Source organism: Corvus kubaryi, unplaced genomic scaffold, assembly GCF_017639235.1.
Source record: "Corvus kubaryi isolate FWS band 111438036 unplaced genomic scaffold, C.kubaryi_AGA036_p1.0 37396, whole genome shotgun sequence".
Classification (NCBI taxonomy): Eukaryota; Metazoa; Chordata; class Aves; order Passeriformes; family Corvidae; genus Corvus; species Corvus kubaryi.
Window position 1 is genome coordinate 31218913 of NW_024581135.1, and position 12139 is coordinate 31231051.

The window sequence follows — 12139 nt, forward strand, 5'->3', positions numbered from 1 at the left end:
GGTCTCAACCAGCATCTCCTCATCAATGAACTGCTGCGGACCATGACGGCAGCCACACAAAGAAAGTCCTTCCAGACAGACTTTAATGGGAAGCTGGGACTGATTCATCAGAAGTATCTAGACTGACTTTCATGAGGTTTAAGTGCTCATGCTTCAGACAAGTCCTACAGCAGTGCTGCTGGGAGGCCTGGTGTCTCTCTCAGCAGACGCTCCACAGGGACCAATTTAAGCTTGAGGGGAAAAAACCCAACTAAGGCCTATCAAGTGAGATTCAGTACAGGATTTCTTTTCTAGAGCAGACAAGCTAGTCCTGTGTAAACTGTTCAAGAGCTCAGATTAATGAATGTGGCTGTGACTATAAACATGATTCTGGTGTGGGCACAGGGACTGCTGGGGTGAGGAAGAGGAGACCTGGAAGAGAAGAGAGGAATCCAGAGCTGAAACACCAAAGTTCAGAGTGGGGTACAGACACCCCACCAGTTTATGCAAGGCACTGTAGCATGTAAGGGTGTCAGAGTCCATGAGCAAGGTTGGCATTTCTGAGCTTCCTCATCCTCTTTCCCAGAGCTGGAAACCAATGTGCTGAGCACCAGAGGGTCACCTGAATGGACACATCCTGAGGTCATACCCCCCCCCCCCAGCTGCCTTCAAGGTGTACACTGAGGTTCCAAAGCCCAGAGTGAAGCTCCTTCACACAGGGTGCTGCTGGAATCTGGCTCCACAACAGAGGGCCTTGAATGCCTGTCATAGGTTAGCAAGCATAGTCCCAGAAGGGATGTCCTTGCTAAGGGGTGCTTACAGTTTCCTCTGGGAACTGATAGAACCTATCAGCTGGCCAGTTTGAATATGGACAATTCTCTAAGCCACTTAAAGTTGTGACCACCTCTGTGATCCACATTTAAGAATAGGCAAACTCCCCCTCCAAGCTCTCTCTCGTTTCCGGCGCTGGCACAGGTGGCTGCAGGCCCCGTGTGGGGGCCAGTGGGCCCAGCCAGGCCCTGCTTGGGCCAGGCCGGGCCGGGCCACGGCCATCCTGAAGCCATGGACCTGTTCCAGCCGTGGAACCCCCCCCACTGCCTTGCTGTGGGCAGCCGGAGCGGCTCGGCTCTCCCCCCTCTCCACTGCGATAAGAAAAATTCAACATTCCAGCTGCAAAGCTGCAAGGCCGAGGTGAGATTAACCCTTTTCATTGCTGTGAAGAGCTGAAAACCTGAGGGAAGAGAGAGAGGAGATGCTTAAAGCTGAAATTCTGTTGTGAAGCTATGATATATCAGAGTATCCTGTTGTAATTCCATGAAGATCTGGGGGGTGGAGTGTTCAACTCGTAAGCAAAAGCACCTGCACTGAGATAGGCAGATGCTGACGCAGCTGTAATTTCATGAGAAGTTTGGACAGGGAGAGATGAACCAGATGAGGACTTTTGCTCCAAACGGGAAAGGAGAAAACCTCAGTCCCTAGAGATGCTCCCAGAGATAGTCCTAAAGATGAAGATGATGAAGACCCTTTGCTCCCAGGGAAGGAGAAGGGCCTCTGTATCTCTAATCCTGTACTTCTGACAGTTCAAAGGAATAATGATCACTGCAATGGAACAATATAGAAAAGACACAACTTATACATAAAATCTTATTTATGTCTAAATCTCAATATGCAGACAAAGGAATGGCCTGACATCCAATGACATTAAGAGACTGAAAAAGATAGGAAGTATATTTCTGTTTTTATCTCGTCACACCTGCAGTGGTAAAAAACTGTGAAACATCCAATATAGCAGTGCAACTGAAAGGTAAACGCTTTCCCCTAACAAATCAGCTTTGAAAAGACAATCCCAGAGCAGCACACAAGAGTTTTGGTAAGAAATTATTTTTTAAAAATAAAGGTATGGCACTGTTTATCTGCTTTCTAAATTTGGCAAGGCTTTTCTAGCATATACTTGTTATGCACTGATGGAACAAAAATTATAACACCAGAATAAAAATAACTGTCAATAGCTGGTTGGATAAAAAAAGATATACTACAAGGCTGTACCAACATTACCCTAAAGAAAGAGTTTGAGGCATTACTTCATCTTGAATTTTCCCTGCCTTTGGTCAGGTCTCAGTATTCACAGAACTGCTTCCCTGGGTGCCCACAGGAACAAACTCCCCACAAACTCCTGCTTACAGCAGTGTTCTCCTGAAAGTGTCCTCAAGTGCTGCTTTCCAGGAGTGTAACCCTGGGTCAGCTCCAGTCAGAGCTCAAGTTGTGTGATTCTCTTGCATAAGGTTTGGTGGGGAAAAAAGCACAGCTGTATTGAAACAGGGAGCTGTAGATCACAAACTAATCCAGCATTCCTGGAAAACAGCAGGCTTCTTGGGGCCAACCACAGGATTTTTTTTTAACTTTCCTTGGAGGCTTATTTGCCCTTTGAAACACCAACATGCATTTTTGATTCCCAGGAAGAAGGCTGGATGTTAGGTTTTAAGAAAAAACAGTCTCGCCACTGTTTCTAGTGGCAGAAATGTCAGAATGGTGAAATATACACCCACCACATATTTCACAGCTTTCCAGAAAGTTCTCTAGGAAGACTGAAATAGCGAAAAAATAAAAATGAATTCATAAAATCTAAGATATTATAAGAAAAATAAGTAGTATTCAAACAAATAGAAGCTAGAATACTCTCTGGGTTTGCAAATAAGGGCTTGCATTTATAAAACATAGAGATAATGCATTTTTTATACATTTCATTAAACTCTCTCTTGCTTATTGTCTTGTTGCTTGTTAATTAAATTCGGGGAGTAAGAATGTGTGTCCCTATTTAATCTAAATTCTGCCAGAATGTATTGGAAGGTACTTTTTCCCAAGGGTTTCCTCTGAGGCTGAGAAAAAGCAAATTTTAAATGTTCTCTACTTTGTAACAGCTGAGAGAGGGGCCAGTGTCTGGAATGCATTCAATGTCTGTCTGCACCTATTTGCCTTGTGCTTGAAATCCTGATGGAGATTGACTTGACATTTCCACAAACTCTGTCAGCTCTGTTAAGCTGTATTCTTGTTCAGCAGCTGCAGTGTCGGAAGCACCTCCCCATTCAGCCACCCCAAACTCCCCCTCCTGCCTCAGGAGGTACCTCTGGAAGCATCAGTCTCCGGAGGAAAAGCTTTCTGCACCCTTGTTTGCACAGCAGTGCAATCCGGGCATTTGTGCAGCGTTCCCATTCCAGTGTGAACAGATCAATGAGCAAGTACCACTTGAAATACTGTAAACAGTTTGTCCACACATTTTTCTGAAAAATGAAAGCCATCTGCAACATGGTAGTTTTAGATCCCTGATAGATATTGCTCAGTAGCATTTTCTGCATCAGCTATACATTCACAGATGCTCAAAATGTGTTTTCAGGGTAGTTAAGCATCATGTGAGTCTTTTCTGTGGGCTGTGTGGTCATGCAAATTCAGGTTTTTCTGTCTGATAATCTCACTCACACTAACTTTCTCATTTTATATCATCTCTCTCTGCTTCCCCGTACCTTTTGCAACCATGACAGTTTGTTTATGAGCACATACCAAGATTCAGGATGACCACTGCATTACAGTCAAATATTGCTTAGAATATTGTGTGGGATTTTTTTCCCTTTGGCATTCAACCTTTTAGCCAGGGAGGTCTGTGAGAGACTGAATCAGTGGTCCTGAGAAAACAAATCCCTGTTTTCCTAAGTTTCAAGTAAATTCATTACGACTCTATGACTCATGTGGCTTTAATGGCCTTACTGGTTTATTTATTAGAATGCCAAGAGGCAATTTATCTTGTTTACTTAGCTCTCTAGTCACATATTTCAGACTTTTAAATAAGATTCCATTCTTTTAAAATACCTACTTTTAAAAGGGCTATTAAATACTGGAATCTTCTATGAAATTATATTGCTCCAATTTAATATATCTAGCCTTTGCCATGTTACCACAGCATGCAATTGTGAAGAAGTCTTGTTCACTCTTTTTACATCAAATATTATGGCAATCTACAGGTTCTATCAAAATACACACAGTGAGCGCTAAAAATCCTTAACACCCTGAGGGACAGATTTTAGTGTAGACTCACTAAAACCTTAAAGATGTGAAAACAGACATGCAACTTGTAAAGTCAACATTAAAACTTTTCATCAGGAGACACTTTGACTCAAAATCTGGAAACAGCATTTTAATCAAGAATTTTAATTTTTTTTGTTAATTTTTGTTTCCTTCTCAGCAGCAGTATGGCAGATCATCAGCTAAACTACAAAAATACAGCCTCACTCATGAACGCAGCACAGCTAAGCCCAGTCTCCCAAGCAATCCCACAGAGCATTTCCATGCTCCTGTACAATTTCTCACTCACTCTCACTTACCTTGAGAACTCTTACCTTTATTGCCAAGTGTAGTTGCTTCTTTTGCATCCCAGGTTTATCTACCACAAATTATATGTGATCATGTCACTATTTCACAGGGTTGAAGCGTTTCAAAAAATCAGATTTATTCTGGATTTTTCATAGTATTTTAATGTATATAAGGTTGCAAAAACAGGGGAAACCCATTCCTGCATTGCTTACACTGTAGGTAGCTTTAATCTGCCATTACGGTGGCTCTCTTCCACCACAAAAACATTAGCCGAGTATGTACATGAATCATAATGTGAATACTCTAAATATTAATGATGAAGAGGAAAAAAACCTTAGATTTTTAGTCTATCAAGGCCCTTCAAATAGGTTTTGGGTTTTTTTTCCCCCAAGAACCATATTATCTTTAGAACCTTATCCTATTGCAGTGCACAGGCTAAGGATTTTCTGTCTTCACACTGTCAAGGATTGCTTTATTTAAAAACAATGAAGTTCCTTAAAAAAACCCCAAACTACAAGAACACCAAAATATTTAAAATGCACAATAGTTTCCCAAAGCAAACCAGTTTAGATCCCTAGAGAACTCATTCAGTTATTTTCAGTGAAACATGCTCAAAAATATTCCAATTCTAATACGGTGCAGAAGCTCCAAAAAGCATCTTGTTTTTACTGAATAAAATGCTCACATAATACAATCATAAAAGAAATAAAACTTGCCACAATTTAAATGTCACACATGGTAAAACCAGAGGTAACTTTTAGAAGTACTCAAGTTGAACAGAATTTCTGAGTTTCTTTTTGGTCAGAAAAGCTTGTGTGTAGTATGAAGCTGCAAAGGGAACTGAATTGATGAAAATTCTAAAGGGTCTGTTTGAAGACTCCTCTTTTGGCAGAGTTCTTATAAGGAGATTAATTTATATCAAGATTATATTAACAGGCATTTAGAAAATATGGATGACTGTCATGCTTTCCAACCAATATTAGAATAAAGGCAATTAGCTAAAGCACTTTTGTAACAGCCTAGTACAGCTTCCTTTTGGAAGCCTTTGTCAGATATGCAACCTTGCCAGGTTTTTAATACGGTACAAACTACCAGAAATTAGGATAAATGAACGGAAATTGAAACTTGCAGCAAGCAGCATCTTGGACAAGGCTCACTGTGAGTTACCTACTCTGTGTGAGGCAACATTCCTTGCTTCGGGCACACTCCAACAGCTCCAAGAGCTGTGGACTGCAGACGTGGCAAATCTACCTCTTGGCAGCCCTCATGCAATCCTGAGATAGGTATAAAAAGTGATGGGGCAGAACAAGAGAAATTCTCGCATCAGTAAAGTTTCACAAAAAAAATGCGTTGGGACTAAACTGCTTAATGTTGGCACAAGATGGTATTTTTTCCCTTTTAATTTTCTTCTATACTTCCTTCCTAATTTGTTTCTGCTCTGTCTTAATCTTTATTGCAAGGCATAAGCTTTGCTGAAACAAACAGTGGAAAATGTGAGGAAAGAAAAAGAAAGAAAAGAAGAGTCTAAAGGTGAAATCTGCTGACGTCGGTTGCTGTCATTCATACGAGACTTAAAATAAGTTCAGTCCATTCCAGAATCCACTCCAGGAGACGTAACCTGCAGGGTTTGTTATCCCTAACAATATAAAGATTAGATTCTTGGGAAATTTCTTAAACACAAAAGTTTAATTGTATATTCACACATTTGTAAACATTTACCCCATCATACACAAGAATTACATATTCACTCCAAGAATCCCACTGCGTCTTGTAGTTCCAGAAGGTGTTTTGGTCTGATGAATAAATAAATGTGCAGTTTCTTTAATCTGTGCACCGCCACAGGCTGAATGCTGGAGCATCCTAGGAAGGCAGCACATACTACAACCATCAGGCTTTCCCTCGGACAAAACGCTGCCTTGCCCTTCTGAAATAACTGGACAAAATCAGATATTTGAAATCCTGGTCTCTACTTCGTTGATGAGAACTGCTAACCAGTACTTTTCACCAGCTGACAGTGCAACCGATGCCTCAGTCTCTCATCAAGAATTTGTCTATAAAAGAAAGGGGGAAAAGCAGGCTAATTAAGTACCAAAGCTCACTTGCTGCCTTTTAGCTGAAGCTCACCAAACACCTACCAGTAGGCATTTTCAGTTGCATTTTAAAACACATGGCCAGTTATTCTGAGGTTTTTTGTAAGTGTGACTTCTGCATCCTCTAATTTTGAAAAGCAACAACAAATGCCCTAAGTGTGAAAATAAGAAAGCTGAGAACCTGCCTGTAATTCTTAACACTTCTCCTGTCTTAAGAGAGTGTTCAAAGGGTGACAATCTCTAGTGACAAGTGAGATACAGTGCAAACAGGAGCTCTGGGTGTTTAAGCAGAGATTTCTCAGGCAGTGACACTCTCCTGCTTTGCAGAAGGGACTCTTTCTGTGAAGCAGAGCTGCTCGGTGAGAATGAGACCGTGCCCTGTCCCACAAATTGAAAATTAATCATCATAATGAAGTCTCAGAGCCAGACCCATTCCTTGGCACGTTCAATCACCTCTGGGATTACACAGCCACGCTTCTGCAAGCGTGAGAATTTCTCCTTCTTTTCTTCCTTTCCATCTGTGAAGCCAGAATGGAATATAATTCCTTTCACCACATGAAGGATTTGATCTTTTCCAATTTGAGCAATTTGATCAATTATATGTTTAGCACAAATCCCATCTGTCACATGGAAGAACAAGAGCCACTTGCAGACTCATCAGAAGTAAAGATGAGTTAGGCCAAGAACATCCTGCAATGATGGTCAGTGATTTATCAAAGGTTAAAAGAAAAACACACAAACTCACCATATTTCAGCTGTTTGACTTCAGAATTCTAACCTCAGCAGCTCATTTACTCAGGTATGCCATTATAGGCAGCCAGAACGAAAAAATAGTTTATATCATAGGAAAAAAAAAAGGAACATAAAGCAAGGAATACTGCTTCTTGGTGTTAATATAGCTTGGTATGACAGGTCAGGACAGTTGCTGGCAGTCAAGTGGAACCAAAATCTACTATTACATGTCCAGAAGTCATACAGCCACAGTTAGCAGGTTCAGCAGGGTGATCACAGTTTAAAGAAGAAAAAAAGAGAAAGGGAAAGAAAAGGCATCCGAAGGAAAGAAAAAAGTGTAGACAGAACGGGCAGCATGAAGATGCACTGGTATTTATTTTTGTTGGAGGGCAAATTTACAAGTCAAAAAAGTCTTGGTCATGACTCACTAGCACCGTATCTCTAACCCAGTAGGTGGTGTTACTCTCTCTGAAACAAGACAACTCCCACAACCAACACTGGTGTGGGCAGCGGCAGCATCCCACTCACTCTGACCAGAGCAAGAGCAATCGCCTGGGCTCCTCTGACTGCTCCCAACCAGGTATTTTCAAAGTGTGGAGATGTAGCACAAGGTGTTATTGCACTGCCTGTGAGAGAACACTGACAGAAGGAGGGAGGAACAGCTTGGTGGTTACAGCTCACAGGAGGTGATGACACGTGCTCCTTACCTGCCAGCCCTGCCAGTACCCATTCCCATGGACTGTTCAAGCCCCATTCACACAAATCCAAGTGCTTAGATGGGTTTTGAGCATTAACTTGGAGGGCAGTTTTACGAGGGAAGAAATGACCAGATGGTTTAAGATCAGTTTTCTCTTCTCAAAAGCATCAACACCATCTGCAGCAGCCTGTCCCATTAACACACCTGGGTAAAGAGATTGTTTTCTAAGGCTCAGGAAAACTTCAATTATATCCTTCCCTCCTTAAATAGTCAGTCAGGAGCCAAGTATATCAAGCGGAGAAGTATGGGGGAAAAAAAGGCAAAAAGAAAAGTCAATTAAATCCAGGAAACACTGCAGAGTTACTCCCTAATTATCACTATTATATAGCTGCACATAGAACAGGATTTTTCTCTGCTGATTGCAGATTAGTCCAAACTCAGTAATAGAAGTGATTGGAATCACTCTACCCTGTCTGAGATCAGATCCCTTCCAAAGGTGACTTTTGACCCATTGCAGCACTAAACCCCCCTTTGCAGCAGGTCCAGCCCAACATTTAAGCACCTCCCCACCCTCCCTTCCAACTGGGCATTTCAGTGAATGAACACTGTGTTCTAGGATGCAATTTATTTAAAAACATTTATTTTAGGCAAAATTAAACAGACATTTGAGATTACATAGAAATACAGTTTCCAATTGGATCACATAAAAATTAAAAATGCACTGTTGTGTAGATTTAAGTATTTTTGTATGTATTGACCAAGTATGTAAGATTTAACCATGCCATTTGCAGTCAACTATCATAAAAATCAGTAACGAAAAAGGTTTCTTAAAATGTGCAAATATTATCTTAGTGTTGCCATTGATAATAAATGACCACTAAATAGATGCTTATTATGTAAAGCTTTTTAAAGTACAATAAAAATACAAATTCTATTTGTTAAAAAAGGCCATTCCTATGGCTACTAAACATCCTCATTATACAAATTCAAAAATACTATATGACAAACAAAATTATAAAGACTTTTCTTTATGAAACATATACTATTCTATTTGTTAGTGATTTAATATATTTTTATATATATATTTCTCTATAATACTCTATATGAATGATGACCAAAATACAAGAGAGAGGAAGACTAATGCAATGTAGGATGTTAAGGCCCTGATTCAGCAAGGTACCTGAGGATGTGTCAAACCCAGCAAAGGAATAACCCCATTCTTTTAGTGCACTCCAAAGGTACATGCACAAGTACTTTGTTGAACAAGGCATAAAGATACACATGTGATAAAAATTTGAAAAATGTGTTTTTGGTGTAAACTGTGATGCTTAAGGACAAAACCGTAAGTGATGCCAAAAAATCCTCTTATTAAAAAAAAAAAAAGTAAAAAAGAAAAAACCTGAAAATTTTGGGGGTTTTTCCATATTTGTATGTTTTTTGGGGAAAATACTAGAGGTTTGAAAGCTTTTGAATTGAACTAATGATAATAATTTTCTGAGATAGGTTTAAGAGGGTATCTTATTGCTTATGAGAAAGATTAATGAAGAGTATGCATAGACATGTCAGCATTCATCTCACCAGCAGCTGAGAATTTTGATGTGCAGGTATTTCTGTAACAAGAACAACCAGTGGGTACAAAGGACTTATTAACTCATAGTGCATTCTTTGCAGAAAGCCTCAAAATTAAAGACATGGAACACTAAAACAGAGAGTAAAAAAATAATACTCAACTGAGCCTGGCTGTAAACACTCAGGTGTTGAAAGTAATTCCAGAACTGAGCCCAGTGCCTGCTTATAGACAAAATTTCATAAGTTCCTAAGTGAATGCAAGACCATAATCTTCCTTTTAAGTTATGGCTAGCATGTAATGGATTCCAAGGTACATACTTTACACTTCAGCTATAAAATAGCAAAATAAAGGGCAGTTAATTTGTCCATTCTGCAATTTAGCAGTTCTAGGCTCATTAAGCACTTATCAGCAGACTAATAACTTGTTAGTTTCTAAAACATGAATGAAGGATGTAAAATCTGGACTGTATAAACCAATGACAACGTATGTACAGCATAGTAACCACACACAGTAATGGAAATCAGTCACACTGCATCGAGATTTACTTTTGAAGCATAGAGTAATGGTTAGTATTTTATGGTTTTTTTCTCTGCAAATTGAATTTTTTTGTAGTAGATATTAATAATTTTACTGCTTGAATATTAAATAATGCTTTAGAAGCATAATTTAAAAATGCTGCCAGGTAAAGTATAAAGTATTATGTAAAAATCATGCCTGCACATTTGCAGAGAGAGAGAGAGAGAGGGAGGGAGGGAGAGAGAGAGAGAGAGGGAGGGAGGTATATGTGACCTTTCTGAAGAACTTCTCCAAGCTAATAGTCATAAAGCATAGTAAACTTGGGCCAAAATGTGAGAGAAAGAAACACAACAGCGTAATTTAATTCATAATTCATAAACAAATACAACTTTTTACATTTGTACAGGGAAAGAGTGAACTAAGTTGGATTTTTACAGAAGCAAGCGTCACAAGAGTTTACATGTTGAAAAAAGCAACTTTTGGCACATGGATAGTATCTGTGAGTACGTGTTCAAAAATAAAAAACCCACTGCGGAGGAATTTCACATTGACTTTCTTGGCATCAGCACCTGCTGTCTAGTGGGTCAAGACAAAATACTGTGCCTTCAAGAGTTAATCCCATTTTGAACCCCTCCTGCAATGAAACAAGAGATCATTAGGAAAAAGCCAAGTGAGTTCTGGAGGATTATGGTCTCTTTTTAAAAGCACTTAAATTCAAGCATATCTTCAGGCAGACAAACTGACATAGTACTTCAGCCTGAATTCACAAACACTTACATTATTTGGTCAGCCACTTTTTAATAAGTCTCAGTGGTTAATTTATAAAAGACATTTGCCATACAACAGCATAGCTACAATATGTACAAGAAGTTAAGAAAATACTATAGAATAACAACATTGAATATTCATGTACATAGGTCAACAGAAATCCAAACAAGTTTGATGTGCACCATGTTGTTCCTGAGTAAAATTCAAGAGGATTTATAAGCAGGAAAGATTAGGGCTACATGAGCACAGAGTTTACTATATTTCTATTGAAAAATACAGGTAAGACATGGACATTGTTGCTGATACCAGGTGTCCCCTACGTTCTGTGGTGCCTCAAGAGCAGCCCAACAAAAAGTGCAGGACTACCCCACCTCAGGGGGCTGTTCTGAATTGCTCCCAGTGCAGTTAAACTAACAGGGCTTTACTGCCCACTGCCATCTGAGCTTCACCAAAATGGCAATTAAAATCATACTTGACCTACTGCAAATGAGAAAACTGTGCATTTTAAAGGCACGTAACTCAGTAAAACAAAATACAGTGGTATTTAGCAAGTGCTGTGAGTTGCTTTAAAAGTTCAGACCTAAATACCTGAGTTTACTTGTTGTTACCTGAGTTTTATTTATGTTATTAGTAGAAACACAAAAAAGGTTATAAGCTGGATGCTACCAGCTCCTCCGTGGAGAAGAAATTCATTCTACAAGTACTTTTTTTTGTATGCTTTTATACAGGCTTGGCTTGCTAAAGGTACTTAGTTTGCACCAGTCCTAAAGTAATAATTGCACTTTTAATACAGGAAAAACACTCTTATTTTCATTTCTCTTTTTGCATTAAAAGAAGCTGAATAATTGTGGCTTGACCCTCAAAAGTCACCTGGGAGTCAAGAAAATTTCAGACTTTGAAAGTTTAAGCAATTGGAAACAGGGCTCTGACTAGAAATGCCTTGAGAACATCAACTCCACTGGCAGATGTTGCAGTGCTCAGTTCAGTGAGAGAATGCTGATTGTGTGCTATGAAATTAGTAACAGGTCCTTTCACCAAGAAAATATCTTGTAAACAAAATAAATCTTTTTGTAAAACAATCTGTATGGAGATTAGGCACAAACTCAAGTCTTTCCCTCATATGCACAGCAGTACCTCAAGACCACACCTTTTGGGTTTAGAAGGTAAATCCAACGTCAAACCAGCTTAATTTCAAACAAATTCAAATCACAGGCTAAAATTTGAAAACTGTACGAATATCTAATAATGCTGCCAGCTACTGCTATCAGGAGAGTAATGTGGAGAAACAGAACAAACCTCCTGGCAATAGTTACTAAATGGTCTGTGAATTTCCAAGTAAAAGTTGCATTTTCTTAAAGGCAGATCCATGCCATGAGATGCTGAGCCAGTAGCAGCACTGTGGTGTAAACACTCCCCAACTGTGCT

The 12139-nt window shown here is 39.5% G+C and overlaps 1 protein-coding gene across 10 annotated transcripts in view; it reads right to left on the reverse strand.

Annotated features, from left to right (window-relative positions):
• Window positions 1-8478: 8478 nt before the first annotated feature.
• GULP1 (GULP PTB domain containing engulfment adaptor 1) overlaps window positions 8479-12139 on the reverse strand; it is a 150026-nt gene continuing 146365 nt past the window's right edge. For 8 of the 10 annotated variants that reach the window (XM_042041720.1, XM_042041721.1, XM_042041719.1 and 5 more), the window contains one exon: window positions 8479-10580. In XM_042041720.1, coding sequence (XP_041897654.1) covers window positions 10559-10580 — 22 coding nt within the window. In that variant the 3' untranslated portion in view covers window positions 8479-10558. The remainder of the gene's footprint in view (window positions 10581-12139) is intronic. The other 2 variants (XM_042041716.1, XM_042041717.1) reach the window with 2 other exon arrangements.